The sequence below is a fragment of the Cygnus olor genome, chromosome 1 (genome assembly GCF_009769625.2).
Source record: "Cygnus olor isolate bCygOlo1 chromosome 1, bCygOlo1.pri.v2, whole genome shotgun sequence".
Classification (NCBI taxonomy): Eukaryota; Metazoa; Chordata; class Aves; order Anseriformes; family Anatidae; genus Cygnus; species Cygnus olor.
In genome coordinates this window covers 152,963,388-152,990,291 of record NC_049169.1, presented here as the reverse complement: position 1 = coordinate 152,990,291, position 26,904 = coordinate 152,963,388, and the positions used below count along the sequence as shown (strand labels likewise).

Below are 26,904 nucleotides of genomic sequence, written 5' to 3'. Positions count from 1 at the left end.
ATGGCCCTGCGGCCGCTCCTCGTCGCCTTGGCGCTGTCGGCCGCCGTGCTGCGCCGCCCCTCGCGGTCGCCTTCTACCTGCCGGGCCTGGCGCCCGTCAACTTCTGCGAGGCCGACAGGGAGACGGCGGAGTGCAAGGTGAGCGGGGGGGGGGGGACGATGTGGGAGCGGGGAGGGGCTGAGGGGGGGGTTACAGCTCCCGTCACGCCGGCATCGCGCGGTTAGGTGGCAGTGAGGGGGCTGGGGGACGGGGCTCGGTGCACAAAGCCCTCTTTGCCCCCCTGCTTCAGAAGTTTCCTCTGCCCCGATGGAAATTACACCTAGCCATTCCTTCAGAAACGTTCGAGACTGGTAGCTTTTATGGCGTACGCTGTCTTATTGCTGCTGGAAATGGCCACAGGCTTTCTGCTCGCTCAGCTTCTGTACCGTATGGAACAGTGTTCCCCAGTTCCTCGGGATGAAGGTCTCTTTAAATCATGTGCTTGTGGTAGATACCTTCCTCTGACTTTATCAGCTGCTAGGGCCTTCGTGCTATAGTTTCCCTTTCTTTCTCGACTGTGTTGTTCGATTCAGACCACCTAAATCCTTACTAAATGCATAACCATGGGTTTCCTCGCTTGTTTCTATGCTGTTTCTGTGGTAGTATCGAAACACTCTGGGGATGTTCTTTTATAGGATTCCAGAAACAGTTAGGAAGTGAGCTCAGGAGGTCCCATAAGCCAGCTTCACGCTTGACGCAGGACTGTTGCTAGCACTAGACCAGATCAGCTCTGTTTGTTTAGCAAACCTTGAAAACTTACGTGGATGGAACATCCACCATCTCTGTGCACGACTTGTTACAGTGCTGTACTACCTTCTTAGGGAAACTTTTCTTTAAATACAGGCTAAGACTTCCCAGCTGCAGTTTGTTCCTCTTCAGAGCATCCCTCAGAAACGTTGCTGTGTTTGAATTATTCCTGTTTCAAGCTAGGATTACATCAGAAGATTTTTAAGTAAAATAAAACATGCTGCCTGCTGCCTTTTTCATCCAGCCTGAGACATCTATGCAATGGTCTCTCTCAGACGTGTTTACTTTTTTGTTCTTTTATGCATTGTCTGCAGAATATTTGAATCCCTATCCTGAGAGTTTATCACTTTGTAAATGTGAAATGAGACAGTCGATGTGAATCTACCACTGTTGGCCAGCTGAACGTTTTAGGATAACCTCAACAGGCATGTTATTGTGACAGTCTGTTTCTGAGATAAGCCACCTCTTGTTATTCCTCTGCCCCATGCCAGCCAATTTATGTACTAAGTGAGGCATAGGCATACAGATAAGTCTAAATTGCTCCTCAAATATAATTCCCTCCATTTAGTCCAGTGACTGGTGAGGAAAAGATAATAAGCGATCAGATCACTGCTATAGCATAATATTCATGTAAGTGGGTGAAATTAAGCTTCCTTGAATAAGCTTCCTTAAGCTTCCTTATTTTTTCCCACGTTCCAGCTGAGCTCTTAGGATTGTCATTTCAGTGATAACATGGAATTCTCCCTTACGTGAGGATTTAGGTCCCCAGACCAGATTTGCAAAAGATCCCATTTGTCTGTCACCTTCTGTAAGGACCCCCTGCTCTCTCTAGGTGAGGTGAGATGTGATGCTGGTAGTGGGGCAGCTAGCTAGCAGCACAAGGATGACAAGACTTGTGACTTTTCCACCTTCCCCTAAGCTGTCAACTAACCTGCTTGGCCAAACTCAGTTTGGCTGCTTTTTCCTATTTCTGGTTGGAATATTGTCAGAAATGGAAGGCGATCTGTGCAGGCTTAATGAGTAACTCTTGCGGGGGCTGCCCACAGGCAGTAGCTCTTCAAGAACTGCTCCCACATGGCTCCGTACCACGGGGTCCATCCCCCAGGAGCAAACTGCCCCAGCACGGGTCCCCCACGGGTGGGCGGCAGCTCCCCCCAGACCCCTGCTCCTGCGTGGGCTCCTCTCCACGGGCTGCAGCTCCGGCCCGGGGCCTGCTCCTGCGGGGGCTCTCCATGGGCCGCAGCCTCCTCCAGGCCGCAGCCCTGCTCCTGGCCAGCAGTGGCTCCCTTTGGAGCTGTCTGGAGCCAGCTCTGGTCTGACATGGGGCAGCTGCTGGGCTCTGCTCGCAGAGGATGCAGCCTGTCTGCTACCAAAACCTTGTCATTTAAAACCAATACAACTTCTTACGGAAAATTGGAGCGTTCAAGTAATTTTTCTCTGGCAATTTCAAGTAGGTAATCTAAGGCCATGGTTCTGTGAGCAGCAGAGGCAGTCTAATTCCTTGCTGCTGGAAGTGAAATTTCATTTCTGTCTTTCTCAGCGTAATGTGGTGTTTTCCTTTGCATTGTTCTAGCTGTGTTTCTTGTTAAGTCCTTACGTGAGCTTATTAACGTGGCAGGAGACTATCCAACTTTTTACCAGGCTAGTTTTCAGCAGTGTTAGTGAGTTGCAGCAGCTTACAGAGGTGTGACAAGAGAGCACGAGCCACGGGTAAGCAGCAGGTCGGCATGGCTTAGGGCAGAGAAAAGAGGAGCAGTAACATGTGTTTACTTAGTGAGTCAACGTAAGAGCTCTCAGCTGCCTGCCTCTCCTGGAACCGCATCCTGACTTGCATGTGGACAGGTGCGGTGTACCTGACTGAAGCGTCTGAGCTACAGAGACGTGTGATCAATTCCACGTTATTTCTCCAGAATTTCTTGTTTTGGCTAAATGCAGGTGACTTTTCAAAAGGAGGAAAGGCTCTCCTGTTGATTCAGGTGAGAAAATAGATGGCTTGCTGTTGAAAGAGAGAGGTCTTGCTCCCTTTCAGACTACCAAACTGTAGTCTGAAACCACAGCATTTCAGGTTCGTGCTCAGAATTTCTTGGAGTTATTGATAAACTTTTATGAGAAGGTAAATGTGGATATCCTTGCTTTCTCTTTGGAAAGAGCTTCTATTGAAACTTAAGATAATGCATCAGTTTGAATACATTGCTTGAATCCCCCTCGTTGAGTTTTCAGTTGCTACATGAAGAAAATTGTGCACCAGTCTGATTACTGGAGAAGGACTGATCTCATCCATACTTTTATCCATGCCCTTTTAAGACTTATTACACAAAAGTTATGATGATGACCAATACAGCTTGAGCTTACTATGTTAAACTAAAACACTGGCAACTGTGATAAACTTTCTGTCTTGTGATTTGAATTCTTACGTTAGCCTCACAGTGTTTTTGTCATATGGTCTGGTTTTTTGATGCTTAGATAGTTTAACTTACGGTGTCAGCAGATACTATTCATTGTACAAGATTCTGCATTTCAAGACGTACAGTTGCACAAATCCTACATGTTCAGCTTGAGGCTTTTGTTTACCTTACTTTTTACACGTTGTGTATAAACACACATCTGTATGTATGTCAGAACTGTTGAAATATAACCACTGGTTATCTTGATTCTTGCAGTCTGGAATCGAGCTGTTTGTGAACAGGCTTGACTCTGTAGAGTCTGTCCTTCCCTATGAATATACTGCGTAAGTACATCATGCTCTTTAGACCATTTTAGGTGTCAGTTCTTCCAGTAAGATAAATTTATTTTATCTTCAAGTGTTATCAGTGTCTTGATATGGTAGTTTCCCGGTGAGGAATGCCCATTTTTTTCTTTTCTAGAATTTCCAACAAGGGGATGAATGTGTTTTTTGCTTGTTTGTTTTGCTTCCTGTTTCTCAGTTTTCTTTGCAGGTTCTCTAGAAGTAGTGCATGGATTCATAGGCTCTCATGTAGGTCGAAAATCACTCCTTAGAGTAACTTAATGTTACATCCATATTTACATCCATATTTACTCTTCTGCATTGGTTGTCACTTTATAGATCAAAGTATTACTGCTGTCTTTAGGAGCCTATAGCCAAACGAATGAAGTGGTAACGAGGTGTGAACTTCCCATCAGTTGTCTTAATGAGCTGTTAAGTGCTTTCTTGGTACGCATCATAAGAGTGCACAAAACATGTCAGTGCCTAGTACAACTATGTAAAGTTGTTGCTTCGAAAAATACTTTGATTGTTAGTATTGAAGAGATCAAGCACTAGTTATATCTGTGATTTAATGAACACAAACGTGGTATATTTGCAATTAGATGGGAAAAAAACTTGGAGGCTGTGCTATCAAAAGGTTTGATGAATGAACGTGTAATGACCTGTTTATTTAATGGCACTTACTGTAAAGCAGCTGTCTACTTTTTTCTTTCCCCAAGAATCTGGCTTATGTCCTTTTCTTTCACGACTGTCATGAAACTCTATGTGAAGACTTAATTCCTGGCTAAAATTCCTGTACAAATTGGAAACTTGTAACTCAAAGAAACTTTTGTGTTACCCTGTTTGTACAGAGTTCCCAAATAGCTGATGAAGAGATGTGATTGTTTTGTTGTCCCGTCCTGTAACAACCCCCCATGCCCCAAAGGGGCCTGTGGTTTTACACTTTGTATATTCAAGTAAGAAACTGTTGTCTGGAAGGAAAACTGTATAGTTCCTTTTGATGAGCGTGTTGATTTGGGGGCACTGTATGGGGTTTAACACTTGCATCTGCAAACACTTTGTTTCCTATCTTTTTTTGTAACTCAGGTTTGATTTCTGTCAAGCAGAAGGAAAGAAGCGTCCCTCTGAAAACCTTGGTCAAGTGTTGGAGAGAGGATAGAACGTCTCCTTACAGGGTTTGTTCTCTGACAAGGGGCTTGTAGTAATACTTATGTTCTAATGTAACCAAAGGAGATCAGAAACTCGAAGATCCTCTTCACGAGGGCTCAAAGTTCTCAAAGAACTTCAAAATCTGAAATTCCACATAATGAAGTATGTCAGTTTAACCTAATTGTAGCTTTATACCTCGCATCATGAAGCTTTGGCCTGATACGTTGTGGAGGTCTGAATGTTTTGCAGCTGTATAGCAGAAGAATCATCAGTGGCGATAGCCAGCTTGTCTGAAACTCTCACTTTCTCCAGCGCATGTTGTAGGAGGGAAAGTTCTCTATTGAATCTGCCTGGGACAGTGTTGCTGCTGTGAGGTCAAATGATTTGTCCACTGAACTGTTGCAGAATAAAAGATTTTAATTGATAACAAGTAACTCTTAGTGCAGGGATCTAACAGTGTACTTCTGTAAAAACCCTCGTCTGATCTTGTACATGCCAATATGAAATCCTCCTCTGGAATGCTAATATGTTGTCTCGATAATTTGTTTTCTATTTATATTAGTGTGTAGACAGTTATAATGTATGTGGGAAAACTTGTTACGTTCTGAAATTATACAACCGTTTTAATAATTTGTTTGCTGATATGTATTTCATTTTCTTAGTTCACATTCAACAAGAAGGAGACATGTAAATCTGTTTGTACAAAGACGTATGATACCAAAAAGCCAGAAGATAAGCAGAAATTAGACTTTTTGAAAAAAAGTATGCTACTGAATTATCAACATCATTGGTAAGTTGATATTGATTCATAAAGTGGTGAGGCTATGTTGGTGATAATTAATTTAGTTTATCGCTTCGTGTTTGCATATTAATGCAGATTCAACAGTAGGTATTTGCACTAAATCCATTACCCTGCTGTTTTTGCAAGAGTTGTTTTGTTTGCTGTCTTAATTTCTTTTTTGCTTGAAGAGAGCAAGCACCAGGAAAGAGTGCTTATCTCATGGAAGCAAATCTGTTTCCAAATATAGTGTGTGATTTTTGTGCTGCCTGTCTGCTTACTGTAAAATACTGCTGACTCTTTGTACCTGTAAATGTAGAAGGTAATCCTGCCTGAGTTTGAGAAAGTTCTTGAGACACCTCCGTTCTGTTGCTTTGTTGCCTCTGTTCTCAACAGCCTTTGCACTCTCCTTGGAGTGTTGTGTCTGGGAGATGGGATCAACAGTTCTGAGGAATTTTTTTAGGCAAAGTGTGTTTTCCTTATAGGATGTGCGAGTGAATGGTGGCTAATGACGATGATTTGATAAAATTGAGGAACACAAACACTTGGTCCTTTTCTATTCCCTCAGTCCCTCTGCAACAAATGTTTTTATACCATCTGGGTTACCTTGGAACATGCTGCGACTGTTTCTGCTTGGATGTTGAGGTTCTTTTCTAATAGGCGTTAGGGGGTGGGGCAGGGCATTCGTGGTGTATGACGAATCTGGTGCTCGTTTTCAGTTAGGATTTACCTATGCTCTGCACTGGTATGCAAGAGCTGGGAAACACTTATCTATCTACAGGTTCTGTCTTGACGTTAGGAACATCCATCCATGCTATCTGTATTTGTATAGTGGTGTTCTGTGCTAATAGCAGCCTTTGGGTACCAGCGTAGAAGGAACAACTTCAGCATTAAATTGTCAGAGTTGTTTACTTTGTCATGTCTTCGGAAGTAATACATGAACGTAACTAATATTGCCCAGACATTTATAGCCGGAATGTTTTCATCTATTAGTAAAAATGCGGGTGAGATGGTGAATGTTGCCTCCATCATTAAATGTTTCTCAAATTCCACATTGTTTCTTTGTATTTAATGCAGCCCCCATAGTGGCTAGGCAGTGAGTGCTTTTCCTGCTGTTTTTGGAAGCTGATGTGGCATGCTTAGGGATAGACGATGGCTCACTGAATTAAATCTTTTTGGAAACTTCTTGAAAATTGTCGAAGTTGGAAGTTGATAGATTAGGTGAGAGTGGTTTGCAGATAATAGCTGTGTGTTACATGAGTGAACCAGGGACTAAATAAAAGCTCTGAAAGGTGCAGCTACTTCTGCATTGATTTGGAGTGTATATGTCTAGTGCTGAAATAAGGGAAGCTTCAAAGATGTTTCGTTTGGTTATATTCCTTTTAAATATTGCATGCGCTTATAATATTTGCATCACTTCGAATTTCACTGATACATGTTGGTGTGGCCTAAGGCTTAACCTTTAAAGTTTGTGTATGTTTTATTGTATAAATGAAAATTCATGTAAACGAAAAATTTCCCAGGGCTGTGACCCTTTCACTCTTTGAAACTTTTTTTTTACAGAACTGTAAAAGCTAATCACACAAAATTATTGTAGAATGTTTTCTTCCCCCTCTGATTTCATTGGTTTACAAATATACTTATTGGTACGGGCTAAAAAGTATATGTAAACACACCAGCTGTTTTGATTCAAGCAAGATGTAGTTCCATTTTGGTGGGAAAACTTCCCTTTAAATTTAGAGCACTCGGTGTTCTTAGATTCTTGGTTCTTTTAATAGAAAAAATAAATGGGAGAAGTGCTAGGTCTCTGCCCTGGAACTTTAGAACCAGTGGCATGAAGAATCCCTGTTTATGTCTGTTATGGTAATGATAGTACCCCCCCTCAACCACAGCTCTGCAGAGTGGAAGTGGCTGGATTTTGTGATGAATGGTGGCATAGTCCAGGGGCGTGGTATAGGGTTATGATGTATGGGGATTGGCAAGGTAGCACAAGTGAGGATTTAGTAGAGGTTTATTACCAGGCTTTCCATGTGTCATAAAATTCCTGGGGAACACAGATGGTGCAAAGTACTTCTAAGGTTTTAACAGCCACTTAATAAGATTAGTAACTGACATGCCGAATTGAACTCAACAGCTCGATTGATGTCTTGGCTGACAATGTTCATCACCAGATGTTCTTGAGAGACGTATAAGAACTGCTGTAGAGCATATTTGCTCCTCGTGTATAATCTCTTCACGTCATTTTAAATTTGAAGATTAACTGTGAAAAATGATTTGCTTCTTAAATTATCAATTTGTGCCAGCCCTGCAGCTTGAAGGCAGCTTAGGATGTCTTTGCAGAAGATGCAAGGGAAAACCTTTATCCCAACCAAAGTTGTTTGCAATAGGTTAATGCTTTACCTGGTTTTTGATTTATGAAATGAAGGTGCTAGCAAAACCCAGAACCACCTCTGGCATACACTATGGAAGTAAGAGTCCAAATAAGAACCAACTGTAATGAATCTGCGCCTGGAATAGCTCCTAATCAGCATCTTTATTGTGCCCCATAGTAGCATGGTGAAGTCAGATTTGGTTGTTGCTGCTGCTGTTTACAGCTCTGCGAGAGACTGGAGTCTGAGAACCTTCAAATCGTATTTTTGGAAGGACTTTTCTTAACTTTTTCCGTTGTGTCAGTATGAGTCAGTATTGCTGCTTATTTCTGTATGTTGGCTAACGGTAGAGATGATGCAGACTTCCTTATGTTAAGTAGTCCCTTAAGTAGGTCTTTGTTGTTGTCTGAAGTAATAATTCTGTGGTTTATTAGGTATTAAGAAGTACCTATGAGGCTTTATCAGGTATTTGTTAACATTAGTAGCCTAGTGGTTGTAATTGTGAGATATTTAATTGTAAAGAATAGCAGCTTGAAAAGTTTACAAAAACTTGTAGTGTTAAGTTTCAGTGGGATGTCTTTTTTTTTTGGTTTAGCAATGCACAAAAAGCTGTTCTCCCATGTCTTCATGTGTGTCCTTTACTAATAGACCTGTAAAAACATATCTTGGAGCAATTAATGATGCTCTAAGGGTAGCTGATGAATTTTAAATCTTCTCTGATTTTCTTTTTGGGTTTATCTTTCAGCTGGTTAAAACACTTCATAACAAACACATTTTTACTACTTTTTTTTCTACAAAGGGAGATGTAAACATGATGAGTGTCTTTCTCTGTTTAAAAGTATTATCTTTGTTTTTGACATTTGTACTATTTGTAGCATGTTGGATTATATTTGTTTCTTACTGTCTTACAATTTATTGTGTAATGGTCCCATGCAACATCCTTGTCTGGATGGATGGATGTTTGGAATTTGATTTGATGTTCAGTGGATAAGGAGCATTGCATTCAGGTCTGGGGCCACCAACATAAGAAGGGCATGGACCTATTAGAACAAGTCCGGAGAAGAGTCACAAGGATGATTAGAGGGCTGGAGCACCTCTCCTGTGAAGAAAGGCTGAGAGAGCTGGGGTTGTTTAGTCTAGAGAAGAGAAGACACGGAGGTGACCTTATTGTGGCCTTCCAGTACCTAAAGGGGGCTACAGGAAAGCTGGGGAGGGACTCTTCATCACGGAGTTGAAGTGATAGCACAAGGGGTAATGGCTTTAAACTTTTTTAAAAAAAAAAAAAAAAGTGGATTTAGATTAGACATTAGGAAGAAATTCTTTACTATGAGGATGATGAAGCACTGAAGAGGTTGCCCAGAGAGGTTGTGGATGCCCCATCCCTGGAGGCGTTCAAGGCCAGGTTGGATGTGACCTTCCTTGAGCGACCTGGTCTGGTGAGAGGTGTCCCTGCCCATGGCAGAGGGGTTGGAACTGGGTAATCTTTAAGGCTCCTTCCAACCCAAACCATTCTGTGAATTTCTGCGAGTCCTCATAGAGGTTTGGAGTTCTACAAATTTTCCATTGAAACTGAACTGTAAACCTACTGGACTCAGGACTTTGTAGATAATGTAAATCTTAAGAGATGGTAATAAATGCAGCAGATAAACATTGCACCATGCAGTGGTGTGGTGGCTTACAATTTTTTGCTTGTGTAAACCATCTAGTTTAAATATTACATGCTCTCGGGGAACAGCAATTGAGGTCAGTGGTCAGAAATTCACATATAACAAAACCCCAAAACTTGTACTTTAATGCAAAATAAAACTTTAAACAATCTAAATAAAAATATGTTTTGGAATTAAGGAGCAATGATAAAGATGGGAGAATTAGTAGTGTGTGAGCACGTTTTTTGTGTGTGTTTTGTCTTGAAGAAATTTGAAATTATCTAGTTCATTTTAGCTGCTTTAATGTATGATTTGGGCTATTTTTCCAGGAAAAAAAAATAATAGAACAGTTAATTATATCTTCAGTGTAAGAGCTTTATGTTTTGGGCTATGGATATGTAAGGGGGCTTGAGAATCTAATCCAGTAAATGGAATGTTTTTCGAGTAAGCTACCTATTTTCTACCCACCTTCTGCAGAAATTCTTTTCTGAAAGAAAAAAGGTTGAACAGTGACATGCTTATATCTAATTTGGAAATTAGAGTGGCAGTCTGCGGTATGATTCTGGATTCTGTGGCTTAAAATTTGGAATAAATGTTATTCTTATCGTTAGTCTTCCAATAATGAATATTGCAATGTTAGATGAATTTGTTTTTATTTGCATTACACTATATATGTTAAAAGATTGTGAAATGTCATTGTATAATTTACAGGATTGTGGACAACATGCCTGTGACCTGGTGCTATGATGTTGAAGATGGCCAGCGGTTCTGCAATCCTGGTTTTCCCATTGGCTGTTATATTACAGAAGATGGCCGTCCGAAAGATGCCTGTGTTATTAACGTATGTTTATGAGTTTGTTTTTTCAGTATCCTCTCTTTGCTAATTTAAAAACTTGCATTTCTTCTATATCATATTTCTATGGTGAGTCTTCATTATCTTAAAGAATGCTTGTTCCCTAAATCTAGGCAAGTGCTTTGATACCTCTGCACATACTGCAATTTGTAACTCTCATCCAGGTTTATCTAGGAATTGTTTCCTCTGTTGCGTAATACAGGAGGGCTCAAAAAGATAGAGGGAGGAGATGAAGGTGCATGGCACTTAGTATATATGAAGGGTGTAGGAGGAAAAATGTGTTGTCCTTTGTTGGCTATGAAGTGTAAACATTTGAAGGCTTGGACTTCACGTTTTTGTGGGATAGAAGTGTTTTCATAGACATGTTTGTATCTCTGCATGGAAATTAATACTTCTTGAAGGATTGTTTTCCCTAAAACCATATGGGCTAATAAAAGAAGGCAAAATATAAGAATCCTGAGTGAATTAAGCCTCTCTTGGGAGAGACAGGTCTTCTGGATTAACTGGTGGAGGTTCAGATAAATGCACTGTAAGCATTATGGAAATAAGAATGCATTAGGAAATCTAGACTGTCTCTTCAGATTTCCCCAGACCTCTTCCATGGAGAGTTGACCGAGAACCTGAAACAGGTTTTTGGTTTTACCTACCACGTCATGGAACTTACCAAAGATGACAGTTCCTGTCAGTTGCTATTTTTGTTTCCTTTCCTGCTTAATGAATTGTTTTCAAACACTCTTTATAAATATATTTCTCGAAACACAATTGCAATCTAAAAAGTAATCTGGCAATATTTTTCACCTTGTTTAAATATTTGTTTTTTAGTAAAAAGGAAAATAGTCTCTGAAGGAGTAATTGAAGGACTGTAGAAGAACACTATCTATAAAAGCAACCTTATAGTTAGGGCCTCTTGTAGAAAGGGGGTAGGGACAGAACCTTGGAGAAGTGCTTGGAGAACTTCAGTAGATGTAGAGCTTTTGATTTAATAACTTGTTTAATGGACTAGTTTTCAAACTGATATGTCCCATCACCGGAAATGTCTATTCAGAGTTCTTGGCTGCTGCTTGCAGTGCGTCTTCGCACATTTTTCAAACGTGGAAGCGGTTCTGTCACAGACAGCAATTATTTGCATTGTCTGTCTTGAAAGGTTTGGTTTAATCTATGAGAAATACACGCTGTTTTAAAATAGCTAATTGTTTATGAAACGCTTCTGGTTATGAAAGTTGTTGCATAGCTATCTATTCAGTTTGCTACTTCAGCTGAATAAAATGTAACATCCTCGATTCCTCAGTCATCCAAAGTGAAGTTCTGCTCTTAAAATGTAGTTCTTAGCATTAATTTTTGTCTGTTTTCCTAGAATTGTGCATTCATCTTGTAAAGAACTTCATGACAAGAAATCTGAATGCAGTCTAAAATTACTTTTTGTAAGTTTCTGCGTAAAGCTTTCGTATGTCTTATTGATGTTTTTAATCATTCCAGTCAGAATTTCGTGAAAAAGATACTTTTTATATCTTCAATCATGTTGACATAAAAATATTACCATGTTGTGGAAAATGAAGCTCTGGGAGCAAGACTTGTTGCTGCTAAACTTGAACCAAAAAGGTTAGTATTCAGAACTAAGTTGTCCTCAAACAGTGGTCCATCCTGAGATACATGCTTTGTTTTGGAGTTGTGTTGCTAATCAGAAATGTTTTCAGGTATGTGACGTGTGGCTTAGCGTTCCTGTTGATTGATGGAGTCTAATGTAGGAGAGTCTAATGTAGGACAGTCTAATGTCATCTTGTTCTGAATTCCAGAGATCTTTGTGCACAATTTCCTATTTGGATGGAAAAAGATAAAATGAAAGGTGGAAACAGTGTGCATTAAGTAAAGCAGCCCTCCCTTCCCTACTGGAGAACATTCTGTCTTGTGACAGAATAAGCCTTCAGTGCCTGAGGCAGGAATAATCAGAGTGCAACATTTGATGTCTTCAGCAGTTGGGATTTGAATGCGATGTTTTCTCAAGTATACTAGTCAGTTGTTCTCGTGTCTCTGTGGCCTTTCCACAACTGATGTCTGCTTTTATTATTTCTTGTCATCTTGATATAACTGAGCTTGTTGCATTGTTGGTCCAGCTTCATGATGAAAGGACTTTTTTTTCCCTGATACCTATTTGGCAGAAGTTAGTAATTCTGTTGTAACGTTTTGTGTTTTGGAGGTTCTTGGCAGTATTCACACTTCTTTAATTGATAGCATTCTGTTTTAGAGAGTGAATTATTCTATAGTTCTCTTTTTAGAAGAGACGATGTTTGTTTAAAAAGTTCAGGTGTCAAAAAGTTCTCTGCTTGTGACGCGTTCCTTATGAACTGACAGTTATGAGGCATTAAGAACAACAATATATACTGTATATTATGATATGTGAGAGAAAAGTTGTGTAGGAAACTGATACTTGTGTAAGATGAATGAATGATATCTTTAATAGTGTTGTTAGTGAAGCAGCACTCTTTCTGTGTTTTTTCTTCCCACAGTTACAAGCATACTCATCCAGACAACCCTGACTGTTCAGGAGTTTCTATGGATATAAGTAATAAGGCTAATGGAGAAGTCAAAATTGCTTACACATACTCAGTTTCTTTTCAAGTGAGTGGAAAATTTTTTGTGGTAGTTGCCTCTTAAGATAAACTTGTATTAAGAGTTTTAAAGCCGGACAGCTGAAATGATTTCAGAATAGTAAACTTGTATTTTAGAAACTTTGAACTAGAATATTGGCAGTGTCTTGGGACCTAAGTATATGCCTTACAATTTTGCGTACTTCCCCACAAACCCTGTAAAAGATATATGTGGCTTTTAAAAGAATCACTCTTTCCACGTCTGTCTAGATAGTCTGGAAAAAAAAATTACTGGAAAGTGCTTTTGCTCTTGTTGTTATAAAATACTGAAATAGCATCCTGTCAGAAAAACAGCTGGCCATCTTTATTCATTGACACTGGTGTTTATGGTTTATTTAATAGTAATTTTCAGGTTGATTTGCTCTATTTTTTTCATGTTTACTTTGGAAAAAAATAAAGAAACACAGTCTTTGAGGTATTCTGATCAACGCAACATTGTTTTTTAAATTGATCATGGTATTTAAGATTGCTTTGTATGATAATCAACTTTAAATTTTAGCTGGGCGCTGGTTAGGTCTGAAACTGATGTGTTTTTTCTTTAAGGAAGAAAAAAATATAAGGTGGGCATCAAGATGGGATTATATTTTGGAATCCATGCCTCACACTCACATTCAGTGGTTTAGGTGAGAAGGAAGTCTATCTTCAGTTGTACTGTAATGAACCGTTTTTACCTTGCAATTTGAGTAATGACTTACTGTTTTTTTCAACCAATGCAGCATTATGAATTCCTTGGTGATTGTCCTTTTTCTGTCTGGAATGGTAGCTATGATTATGCTGAGGACACTGCATAAAGACATTGCAAGATACAATCAGATGGATTCTACCGTAAGTCTGAAACGTGCATCCTAAAATGCATTTGGATTATGTATTATTTTCAGCTAAAAGTGTTTTTGTGACGATCTTTGCTATTTTTGAAGCAATCTAGCATCTTAAAATAGATGTGTTTCCCTAACAGGAGGATGCTCAGGAAGAATTTGGCTGGAAGCTGGTTCATGGTGATATTTTCAGGCCCCCAAGAAAAGGAATGCTGTTGTCTGTTTTTCTTGGCTCTGGCACACAGATCTTAATAATGACTTTTGTTACGCTGTGTAAGTAACAAAGTTGGGGGGAATTAGCTTAGTAGAGAGCTTTTCACTGCTGGTTGCATGGTACTATTAAAATAACAGTATGGTTTTGTCTAGAAATCTCTTAAAAGTCAAAGATTAAAAACGGCTGAGCTGATAGCGGATGTACAACTTTTTATCGTAAAGTCCATGTACACTGAGTGTTGTACTGGCTTGAAGTCAAACGTGTAATTAATTTCTGAAATTGTGCGTCTCTGCTTTGTAGTTTTTGCTTGCCTGGGATTTTTGTCACCTGCTAACCGGGGAGCTCTTATGACCTGTGCTGTAGTTTTGTGGTGCTGCTTGGAACTCCAGCAGGTTATGTTGCTGCCAGATTCTACAAATGTAAGTAAAAGTTATTTAAAATGACAGAGCTGACATTCATTAAAGTAAATTATCATCATAGAACCAATTCTTTGTTTGTTTTATGTTATGGTTTGTAATTTACCTCAGGGAAGATGGAGAAATGTACTTACCGTAACAGAAAATACATATAGAATATGACATAGTTAAAGCAGTCCTGATGTGATCATGCCTAGAGGCCTTGGATTGCTCTTGCTGCTATGTATTTATGGAATTAGGAACAAATTCAGTTTTACTAATACTAATTACTGCTGATAGTTTAGTAGTTGTGTTTTCCTATGGATTGAGGAATGGGGACCCTTAAATTGCTTTTAGCTGTAGCTGTCGATGTTGTTTGGTAACACTTTTTTTTCCAAATGGTGAACCTCTGTTCTTGCATGCCTTAAATTTTTTGTCATCTCTTTTTTGTTAGTGCCATTTCTGGGAGAATGGTGCTTATCGGTCTGGAGGTGGGGATGAATTATTAGATATTCTGTAGCTGTGGCAACCCAGTGGTGTTTGGGCACCTGCCAGTAGTTGGTTGATACTGTTTTCCTCAACTCGTTTCAGCTAGCCATCATTTCAAGGCCTGCCCACTAACCTTAAATAGTTTGTTCCTGTACCCTCTGGTTTATTTTAGGATTTACATGCCATTCTGTATCTTGTCTTAATTACCTTACTTAAAGTACAAGACTGTTCATGACTGAGCAAGCTGGAACTTTTGGACTATTTTAGTACTGAACATATAGTGCTAGAGAGAATTTATATCTGAATTTGAATCTGGCAACAGGCATTGGAGTTCTTTACTTTCTTCTGGTGCTTTTACAATGCTCATATGCGAACAACCACTGGGGAAGAGGGTTTTCATTTTGTAGGGAATTTTTTCAACAAAGGTAGTGAAGTAGTAGTGAACTTCTCTTCAGGCCGATTAGACTTAAATGGAAGGAGACTTTAGGACCAAAGACATGGTTGAAAGTAGTAGTATTCTGTATATCATGCTGTATATTTGTATTTTGAAGTTTGTTAATGGTGAACCGAGTCCTGTTTCTTTGTGAGGATGTTGTTAACAATAGCTATATCTCCTATTATATTGTGAGGTTAGTTGATACTTGACTATTTAGTTTAACTAGTAAGACATTAAGTGACTACTCCAGACATGCTCTTGTTACAACAAATGGTGGCCTGTATAGAGGGCCATGCTCTATGGCCCCATATAGAGCATGTCAACACAAATGTTTTTCCTTACAGTATGCAAATAAAGTGCTGAAAGACATGTAAAGCAAAAATGCAGCTGGAATAGATACCTGGTTTTAAACCTTTTTTCAACGTTGCATTTAAAAAGTGGAGCCTGAGTTGAAAATAACTGGTTAATGTTAATTACCAGTGCCGTGTTCTATCAGGATTTTAGGAAGGAATAGAAACTTAATTAAAATCATTCTAGCCGTAATCATTTCTGATTCCCGAAATAAAAAAGCATGTCATTGTGGCACTGCTCAGATGAAATTGTCAGCTTCACTGAATTCCAGTGGGTTATTTTCATTTTAAAGTACTCTGACTAGAATTTCTATCAGTGTACTGCAAGCTCGTAAGGATTTTAATAAAGCTGTCCTTGGTCTTTTGGTATCACCAGTGCATAATGCTGTTAAGACTTAAGAGAACATCGTTGCTTCCTGTAAGCATTAGTCTTAACTTTCTTCTAAGATTCTTAGGTGAGAATTATTTCAAGAAAATAGTTAAGCTTGCTTTTCACTTTTTTCTAATAAAACCTGCGGTCAAATGCTAGAAAACTTAAGCCTGAAATGATTAAGAACTTTGAACATTTTTTTAAAAGACTTAAATGTACTGCAAATCTGTCTTCCTTTTATGATAAAGTGCTCAGAGGCCCGGTTTATTTACTTGAATCCTTCTCCTGTCATTGGTCTGAGTGTTTCTTTCCTTTGAAGCTCTGTGATTAAGAAGTAAGATGAGGGAATTTAGTTTTATTATTAGTAAAGATTTAGTTTAGTATTTGAAATTTGAGCATGATAGCACATAATATTTGAGTACTTGTAAGCTAAATAACATCTAAATGGACTGGAAAATTAATAGTTGTGAGCTTAATGCATTTTTGATTAATGTCAAATGTTTTAATATAGCATTTGGAGGTGAGAAATGGAAAACAAATGTCCTGCTGACATCATTCCTTTGTTGGGTAAGTTGAGAATATAACCACGATTAAAAGAATTAAATTGCTTCTCTGACATGCATAGATAATTTTCAAGCTTCAGCTGTATAAGCAAATCTTATTATGTTGTCCCTTTGTTCCAGAAGGTATAACAATATCAAGGCACATTTGACAAGGATGACTATGTTAATGACATATACTTAATTTTTTTAATGTAAGCTTTTTATTTACTCTCACCATGTGAAAAGGTTGATTTTAAAAAAGAGCAGTGTAATACTACTAAGTTTTAGACAGGCATACTTTTTCATTGTTATCTTTCACTCTGTAGGCTATCTTTCTGACCACACTGTAGTTGGTCTTTTATGGTGTCATATACTGTATAACCACTGCGTTAAGTCTTTCTACTTAATCACAGCAAGCAGTCCTACCCTGAAGTGTAGTTAAGACAAGCATATATTTGAAACTGCTTAGTTGGAACGTCAGCTCCTGCTGGAGTCCAGTCCCTCTAAATTATGAAAGAATTGCTAGCTTGACCTCTTCATTTTTTTTTGTCTACTGATTTTAACAGATTTACACTAAAATCGTAGTACGGTGCTATTGTTTTGTTAATGCCTTTAAATAACGAGTATTTCTGTGCCTTAAGTGTGTTATGTATTTTTCAGAATTGTATTTGCAGATTTTTTTATCATGAACCTCATTCTCTGGGGAGAAGGCTCTTCAGCAGCTATTCCGTTTGGTACTCTGGTTGCTATTTTGGCTCTCTGGTTTTGCATATCTGTACCATTGACGTTTATTGGTGCCTATTTTGGCTTTAAGAAAAATGTAAGTGTTTTTCTTGATATACATATATATATAAAAAAATCACTGTACGTTCTATAACTGAGGTAGAACCTAAGCTAGTTGGTATTGTTAGCTCCAGTTCTGGTCTGTTGCTTTAGAACTGTGTTACGTACTTGATCTTATTCCAAGACTTTGATATTCAGATGGTGAGTGTTTCTCTGCAGTGATTAGAGTTATCATTGTAACTGATCATGAACAACTGCTCCAGATAAAACAATAATCCGGGCATTCTTTATTTTAATTAGTATTTCTTTCATTACCAAAAATTTTGTTGACCAGCCAAGCATAAAGAAAAGCAACTTGTGTGGTTTTGGTTTTTTCCCCGTGTTTTTTGTTCCTGTCCCCTGTCTACGCCGAGACTTCAGAAGGATATTTTCTGATCAAGTTGCTAGACTTGTGAAATCCTGTTCATCTAAGTGTTCTGTAAATGATTATCACTTTTTGGCAGACACTAACTGAATTAATTTGGATTTCCTCCTAAACTGAATAAATCTCTTACCTAGATGAGGGTTCTTTGTGACATGGGTGACCAAACCTTAAATGTTGAAATGGGTGGTTCCCTTTTTGCTTCAAAGGTGGCTTGCTGTGCCACACAAACTTATAGGTCTTTAAGTTCAGCCATGTCTGTGGGTTTTTTTCCTATACAGGAAGCCAGAGTTCCATCTCTCTGTAGTTCTCATGCAATGCCTTCAGAGAAAATTTAAGTATGCTAGGAGGCTTTTTAAGTCAGCTGTACTTAGCCCATTTTTCTTAACCACAATCAGTGTTGTTTTTCCCCTGATAACCAGGTTAAAATTCCAGAGAAAAACAAACAACCGCATTGTACAGAGACAGTTCCTTGAACAAAGGAGGATTTGATGAGCTGTAAGGCAATGTGAAATGTGTCACAAGTCTGTTAAAATAAAAGCAAGAAAGCAAGTACTGAGCTAAAATTGTTGATGCTTTTGATGGTAATCTTTAAGAAAAGGGAAAGATAGCAAAGTATGCATCTGTCTGCCTTCAGTTTTTTTTCCTGCCATGTTGACTTCAGCAAGTAGCTGAAATTAGGATTTAATTGCCAGATTGAATTCTGTCACCTTGTAAGTTTACCCTAATGTGATTTTGGAGTAAATCCTGAAACCATCTTACAGAGATTTTTAGGAGAAACCAAAAGTCTGCGCTGCCACCACTCCCAAGTTGAAAAGTGAGAAATGAGCTCCAGAGCTCCAAGCTATGTCACAGGTCACAGACAACCGTAAAAAGGGAAGCCCAAAACATCCGTTGCAATGTTCTCAGTAAGAACTCTTCTAGCTGTTTTGCCTTGCAAATGTTGTTTGCTAGATTGGTAGAAAATGCAAACATAGTGGTAGGTGGGCCTGTGCATACTCAAAATAAAAAGACTTCCGTCCAGCACTCATTTCAAAAGAAAGCAAAAAGGGTGGTGCTGTAGTTTGACTTGTTATTTATTCAGCAATCTCTTATTTTCATTTGAAGCTATTGAACACCCTGTTCGCAACGAATCAAATTCCTCGTCAGTCCTGAGCAATCATTCTATACAAACCATTACCTGGGATTATCATGGGAGGGATTCTGCCTTTTGGGTGTATCTTTATACAGTTGTTCTTCATTCTGACAGTATTTGGTAAGTTAACTACAACCTACGTGAACCTTCTCAGTCATCAAAAGTTGTAATTTCACTGTGAAAGCTTATTTTCTTCAAGAGGTGTTGACTGATTTTGAGGCATACAGACTTACCGGAATACTGTTTCAATAAAATTAATGTTAACATATTTTTAGCGTTTTGTGGTTTAGAAGATGTTCAGTGCCTGTGTTGTTTGTCGAGGGGTGTAGAGAAGGGGCTGTGATACGCTTAGCAGCTTATAGCCGACCTACAGTATTCAGATAGCTAGGTTCTCACGCCTGTTCCTCTGGCTTGATGTGGAAGTGGCTCTGAAGCTGACGTATGGCATATAACTCGAGAGGAGTAAGCATATTAAAATTGACTTGAGGGTGTTGGGTGTTTTTTTATTGTTGTTGGGCTAGAAAGTATTACTGTTCCGGGAGAAAAAACAAGATTTCACAAAAATTTGTTGTTTCAAAGGCATCAGTGAGTAAATTTATTAAATATTAAAAATAAAGCACCAAGAACTAGTCCAGGGTAAGTGAATTTTGCAGTGAGCTTATAGCACACTGACAAACTAATCTACTGTGAGGAGTTTGTCTTCCTTCTGGCACAGTTTAGTTATTGGATATCTTTAAACTGTTTCTGAACCTTGAATAGGTGCCTCTACTCAGCATACATGGCTAAAGCATTTGACATTTCTTGTTGTTTTGCAGCTCATGCCCTTTGATTGAAATGTGAGGTGAAATCCAAGTTCTGTTGAAGTCAGCTGAAGAGGTCAAGCTGACTTCACTGGAACTCATATGTCCAGTCAGTTCTTTCCCTAAAATCCCAAACACCAGAGGACGCCTTGGGCTTGTTCTCTCACTGTTTTCAGACTGAGCTGGTGGCTCTTGTTCTTCAGTTAGAAAACAAATAAGTCAATTGTAGGGTCACACAACTAAGTACCTCAATAAGAAAGGGAATATGTGAGATGAAGGTGATATTACTGCATAGGAAGAAATAATATTAGCACGGAGTTGATCACAAACTTTTGTTTTTTGGAAACTTTTATAGGTCTCACCAGATGTATTACATGTTTGGCTTCCTGTTTCTGGTATTCATTAATTTTGGTTATTACATGTCTGAGGCCACAATATTGCTCTGCTACTTCCATCTATGTGCAGAGGTAAGAAGTATTCATCAGTACTCATACTTAATACTGCTTAAGGATGCTTCAAAAAGTTAAGGCTTCTGTAATTGGAAATAAGTATTACAGAAATCAGCGTAAATATGGTTACTAAGTGTCTTTAAACCATGACTTTAGAAAGTGAAGCAAGCTACTTTTGGCGAAGCTTGTAAATAAATAAATAGAACCCTACACTGAGTACCATTAAGTCAGATATATCGTCAGAGTCTAACTTCCTGTATTCTGAAGATTGATCCATCCGTTAACTCTCCTCAGTCAAAGTGTTTTTGCATGTGTCCAACCAGAAGGGGGAAAAAAATTCCTGGCTCACAGTGGTAGATCGGGCTTATTTGGGCGTTAAGTTTTCTACCTAGTTGATACTGATGTTTATGTTTCTTATCTCTAGTTGTGAATGATGTAGTTAGAGCAGTGTTGATTTTTACATATAGCATTTTCTGCAGATTAAAAACTGCTCGCTTTGGATAAAGTGATAATAGAAAACAGTTCACTTGTAGCTTTGCATTCAGTAAACAGGGTCAGTGTACTACAGGCATATGAAATATTACTCACTTTTTTTTCTCCCCACCACTTCTAGGACTATCACTGGCAGTGGCGTTCATTTCTCACGAGTGGTTTCACTGCAGTTTATTTCCTAATATATGCAATACATTATTTTTTCTCAAAACTGCAAATCACAGGAACAGCTAGCACCATTTTGTATTTGGTTATACCATGATTATGGTTTTGATCTTCTTCCTCTTCACAGGTAAGTATATTGAACCTTGATTTTAAATGTTGACTCTGCCTTTAGCTTTGTGTAGGAGAAGCCTTGGCAAAACTTACCTTGATACAGAATGAAATTTATATGTAGTCTTTGATTTTTGCCAAGCTAGTTTTTTTTTCATTCTCAACTCTGTCATCACAAATTCTAATGAAAGATGAAATAAGGTTGAGGCAAAACTGGACTGCTAAGTTGAGGGTGTGCCTACATTTAGATTTTGAAATATGAAAGCTTTAAACTTGATAAATATTTCTCCAGTTTCATTCCTATGTTAGTTGTGTGTTTAAACTTTTGATATTTTTTTAATTGTTTTTGAAGATGCACTTCAAGCACATCAAGTCTGAAGCTGCAGTGGCACTTAAGCAAAAAATGCAGCTTTTGTGGAGTAAGAGGAAGGAAGAAAGAGGAATAAAGATTGACAATACTTTTTTTTTTCCTATTTGCTCTCTTCTGCAACTTTTTACCTTGTTCCCCTGTTGCATTTAAGAAGTGGCAGGGGAAGGAGATCTTAATCATTTTTTGATACGGTTTTTATTAGAACCTTGTCATCTTTACTGTGGAGTTTCTGGGAAAGCACTGTCGTAAGTATTGCGCTTCAATTCCCTCTTCAGTATGTCAGCTGAGGTGACAAAACCTTCCCTTTGTCATCTTCAGTACTAAAAAGGAATCTTCAGTCAGATAGGCTTATCCCTTGTTTGGGGTTGGAGGATGCAAGAAGTCTCCTTCCAAGGTCATGCAAAAAGGTAGCACCTGCCAATTCCTAAAAGTATTTTAAAATACTAAATTCTGTTCCAGCATACCCTACAGAACAATATTTTTGAGATTTTTGAACTGAGCTATGCTTTAAATGATTCAGGCTCCACATCTATGAAGAACTCTAATGATTCCAAAAGCTTTGATTTGGATTTATATATACAGCTATAAAGGCTGTGTTTTGAGGCCTCCTGGAACACAAATGGCTTGCAATCAGAGCTTTTAATACAGATCTCACTATATTTTAAGTAGTGTTCCACATAGCACAGAGGAGAAGGAAAAAGAAGTCCAATAGGAAAACAGAACTGACACTTGTGAATTATGCTTATTTTAAGAATAACCAAACAGTAATTTCAAAGACCTCGCTACTTCAACTTAGGAAATATGAAAGCAGTTCTGGTCCACAACCGAACATAGATGATGAAAAGGAACAAACTACATGTTTGTTGGGTTATTGCTTGTTAAAAAGTAGGGAATGCAACATTATAAAACCCTTCTGAACAGCTGTGTTGCAAATGTGGTTTTACATCCATGCAGCTTTTAAAAGCTAGACTAACGTATTTTGGCCTTGCTTGCATAAGTTTTGCAAACTGCACATCATCTCTATTTTTATTTATTTTGTGTGTTGATTAGTAAGCTGTTTTGAATACCTAGATCAGAGATTCCGCCTTCCTTTCCCACTCTGATTTCTTGCTCTGACTTTCTCTTAACCTTTATTTCTGATCTGGGTTTTCTAGAAGTCTTATCAACGTTTAGAATTTAAGAATGTATGGTTGTTCAATTAGGAATAAATGTGTACTGCTGTATGCTGATGCTCCTGGCCCGCATCAGAAATGGAATGGCCAGCAGGACTAGAGAAATGATTGCCCCTTGTATGCAGTACTGGTGAGGCTGCACCTCAACTATTGTGCTCAGTTTTGGGTCCCTCGCTCCAAGAAGGATGCAACAAGAAGGATGTGGAGTTGCTTGAGCATGTGCAGAGAAGAGCAGTGAGGCTGGTGAAGGGACTGGAAAGCAAAACCTATGAGGAGCGGCTGAGGGAATTGGGGTGGTTTAGTCTGGAGAAGAGGAGGCTGAGTGGAAACCTCATTGCTCTCTACAACTACCTGAAAGGAGGTTGCATTGAGGAGGGTGTTGGTCTCTCATCTTAGGTGAAAGGATGATAAAGTGATAGGGCGAAAGTGATAGGATGCGAGGAAACGGTCTCGAGTTGCACCAGGGGAGGATTAGATTGGATATCAGGAAGAATTTCTTCACAGAGAGGGTCATCAAGCTTGGAAGTGGCTGCTCAGGGATTTGGTAGAGTCCCCATCCCTGGACATATTTAAGAGGCGTGTGAACGTGACACACCATGGGATGTGGCTCAGTGCTGGGACTAAGCAGGTCAGGTTGATGGTTGAACCTGACGATCTGGAAGGTCTTTTCTACTTAAATGATTTTATGATTCTATGTAGATAATTTTAAATGTGATGCAAACGCAAAGCAACGTGAAAAAATAAGCAGGCTTTGTGTAAGGGTAAGATCAGTTAATTCAGTTTCACTAGCTTTTCTAGCAGATACTTGGTATGTCTGCCATAATAGTGAACAGCTTGGGCTAAAACCAGAATTGCATTTACCCTGTGTGCTTTGTTCAGTCTGTTCTACTTTGGATGCATGCACTAATTGTGGAGCGTGCGCATACAAGATAGAGGGAAGTACAGTGAATTTTCTGTGCTGAGACCTGCTTTAGGTTTAGCTGCCTTTCTGCACCTTACACGTGTAATTTCCATGTTTCACTGCACTTGTTCTGTCAAGCCAGTCATGTCGCATGACATCTTCTAGAGGCTTTAAGATGTGTCCAGTGTGCTCCCTCTTCCTTTGCTCACACATTCACTTTCAATTGACTCTTAACGATGGGCTGCGCAGTGCCTGCCAGTCAATTTGGGGAATCCTTTTCGGGATAGGCTCACAAGGATGCAAAGAAGAGGCGGTGTTTGCTCTCCACCCTCTTCAGATGATTCCTGTAGTAGCAATTCGTATGTAATTGGGACAGTGGAGATACAAGTCATGATGTCTAACTCAAGCTAAACTTCTGTATTTTGTATGTTTAAGCTCTTAGAAATTTTCAATTTTTGTATTGAAATTGGGGGAGAATATGCAAAGTTAACCGTACGGTTAGAACTTTGAAGCATTGTATGCTTAATGATTTTTTTTATCGACCTCCCATGAGATTAAGAGCAAATTACCCCATAATTCGAGAGAACAGCCCTATTTCTTAACATCCAAAAATATTTTTGTCCATTTAGCTTGGCATGCTAATTGCATTCAAAGGTGAATATTTTCAGTTCTCTGAGATTCATTGAAATGCTTTGAGGTAAGGTTTCATAGCAAAAGTTAGAGGCAGGTTAAAGGGGTAGGCAGTTCTTCTCCAGATTATTATATGAAAAACCATACTAGCAATTTAGCAAAAGCTGCTCCTAAAGGCAACTGACTTCCTGTGTCAGGATGATAAAGAAGCTAAAAAGAGAAGATCATAATTGTTGTATCAAATCTATTCTGCTGCTGCTTACTCATCTGTTAAAAATTGTCAGTATCAGGAAGGGTTTTTTGATGGTGCCCTGCTGCTATGTCAGTGTAACACATGCTTCAGGCACTTGCTTCCATACTGCATTCCAGGTCATTGATCAGACTCAGCAGGCAAAATACCGGGAGCTACATGACAAATCTTTGATTCACAGCTGGGACCACAACTACGTATCATAGTAAATGAGTCAGTTAAACATCAGTAGTTTAGCAAGCGTGAAAGAAAAAAAAAAATCACTGTGATATCATTCATGGTTCCTTACAAGCTTGTATGCTGAATAAGTTAGTACACAACTTTTGTTGTGCCTCTTAGCAAATCTTAAATAAAGGTGATTTTTTGGAAGATGACATTATAAAAGGTAGTCAGGCAAAAATCAGATAATCCTCAATGCTTTTTTCCTGTCCTAGTTTTTGTGGGAAGTGAAGGTTCCTGTAACAGCTGTTCTGAGCTGCTTTTAAGTCCAGTATCATTCTGACTGAGGCTGCATTTTGAAGCAATACAGTTAGATTAATGAAGTCCAACTGCATTACCTATTTTGCATTCAAAAAAATATTTTGTTAAAAGCTATCTGTTGGAGCTTCAGAACGAGTTCTCCTTCAGCTAAAATTATCAGGGAAACAGTCTTTGTCCTTAAATTTCAGTTCAGGTTTGCTTATGCATTAAGCAGTGAAAATGTACTTCAGAAAGCGTTTATTTTTAAGGTATGTAACGTTTTCAATAGAACATACAAGTTGCCTAGAACTGCTCCATGTTTTTAATTTTTTATTAACTTGATTTATGCAGAAATAAATGTAGTGCTCTAATTCTCCAAGACCTTAAAATACACCTAAGATACGTGAACTTCTTTTGATGCTGTCAATCTAGTTGGTTTATTAAATTTACAACAATATTCCAACCAGCTGAGCAGCTCAGGTAAAGTGTTCGTGATTAGTCACTGAAGAAGGGTGAAATGGAGCAATATGCAGGGGTTGGACTGGGGAATAATGAGAACAACAAAGAACAAATATGTAGGAAAAGAAATGCCACAACCTAAAATGAGTCTTTCAGATTATACATTTCTGATTGTGAAAATTAAATACTTTATTATAGTAGTTGATGCCTATGAAGACCAGGTTCTGTCTATCACTTTATTTGATAGATGTACTGAAGACTACAGATAGTAGATTGCATATAAGTCCTGATACATAAACTATAGATAAAAATTCATCTGTTGCATAAGGTTTCCTAAAATGTATCCTTTTTTTTTTTTCTAGGGACAATTGGATTCTTTGCATGCTTTTGGTTTGTAACCAAAATCTACAGTGTGGTGAAAGTTGACTGAAGAAACCAATGTAAAGAATTAACACAGAAGAGGTTTAATCTTCATTAACGTAACTTAAAGACCTGGTCTAGTCAATGAACTTGAGCTTTATCAGAAGTATTGGCTTCCTATTCTTTTGAGAATGATACTGAATATGCAGCTACCCCAAACACTTTTTTCCACTAACACGTTTGTATTGTGACTTAACAACCTGTTTTCATTCAGATCTTAATGAAGATCAGTTACAATATTTATGCATTGTAAATACAACTATACTTCAAAAGAAATGTTAAATTCTAATGGCAGAATAGAAGTGGCTGTATTACACAACTTAATGATACTTCTGATTAAAGTACAACTGTAAATAGGATTTTCTAGCTTGGTAGGTGGGATGAATTATTTTTCTTTGAGGGAAATGAGAACTTTTTATTACGCTAACTTTGAAGGATGACTCTTAAGAAGTGTTGCTTTTAGTTTGGATGTGATTTTTATTTTTACTGGTATTATGTCCATAAATATTCTGATTTCTGTGACTTCATTAGTTTCAGTGTTCTTGGCCTTTTAAACTATGTGCCTCTGAGTCCTTGAATTTATAAATTCATAATCTAATAAATATTGTAAAAATGTCTTCAGTGGGTCATTACCTATTATAAATTCATAAAAATCTGTGAATACAATTATATTGAAGAGGGATGCTTAAAGATTGCATAGAGTGTTTTATGTGTATTGACACACCTTTAGGTCTGCAAGACATGTTATTTGTGTTACATGGCTATAACGCTACAATGTGATTGTGGCAGGTGAGAACGAAATTATACACACACATTGCCAAAAACCTCTACAGCATTGTTTCAGTCCTTAACCTAGGTACTTAACCCAGTCCAGAGACTGCTGTGGAATTGTCAATATGTTGAGAAGATCTTAATGCATGAGTCAGCATCCTCTGCTGGTCATGCTTTCAAGAGATCTTGATGATGCATATTCTATATGGCAACTATTGCCGGTTGTACTTGATGTAGGTTAAAAAAAAATAAAAGCAAATTACTATTTTTGCCTTATATTAAGAGACTAAAGCCAATTTCAGGTGACTATCATTAAACCTGTATTTGCTCTTTTTGAAAATGGAATATTTTATTCATACTTTGTTCAGTAATTTAGATTCAAAACACGATTTGGCTTTTGGCATTTTTTCACAAGCCTGATAAAATTTTATTTAAAATTAATCATCATGTATCACTTGTCATTCATAAGGTTGCTTTCTTCATCCTTACTGGTTTGCTTTTCTAAAAGACCTTAACCTAATGATGATTGAATACTGAACCCAATAAAAATATCTTTG

The 26,904-nt window shown here is 38.3% G+C and overlaps 1 protein-coding gene across 1 annotated transcript; it reads left to right on the top strand.

The window, feature by feature from the left end:
- TM9SF2 (transmembrane 9 superfamily member 2) lies at positions 1 to 26,904 on the top strand. The gene is given in 22 exon segments (XM_040567705.1): positions 1 to 45; positions 48 to 137; positions 3,447 to 3,514; positions 4,598 to 4,657; positions 4,659 to 4,686; positions 5,323 to 5,450; positions 10,165 to 10,294; positions 11,783 to 11,835; positions 11,837 to 11,905; positions 12,811 to 12,922; positions 13,495 to 13,574; positions 13,668 to 13,776; positions 13,907 to 14,039; positions 14,281 to 14,349; positions 14,352 to 14,399; positions 16,532 to 16,588; positions 17,222 to 17,382; positions 18,874 to 19,067; positions 20,057 to 20,168; positions 20,764 to 20,887; positions 20,890 to 20,934; positions 25,519 to 26,904. Coding segments are annotated over 22 exon segments (1,983 nt in total). The 3' UTR covers positions 25,587 to 26,904.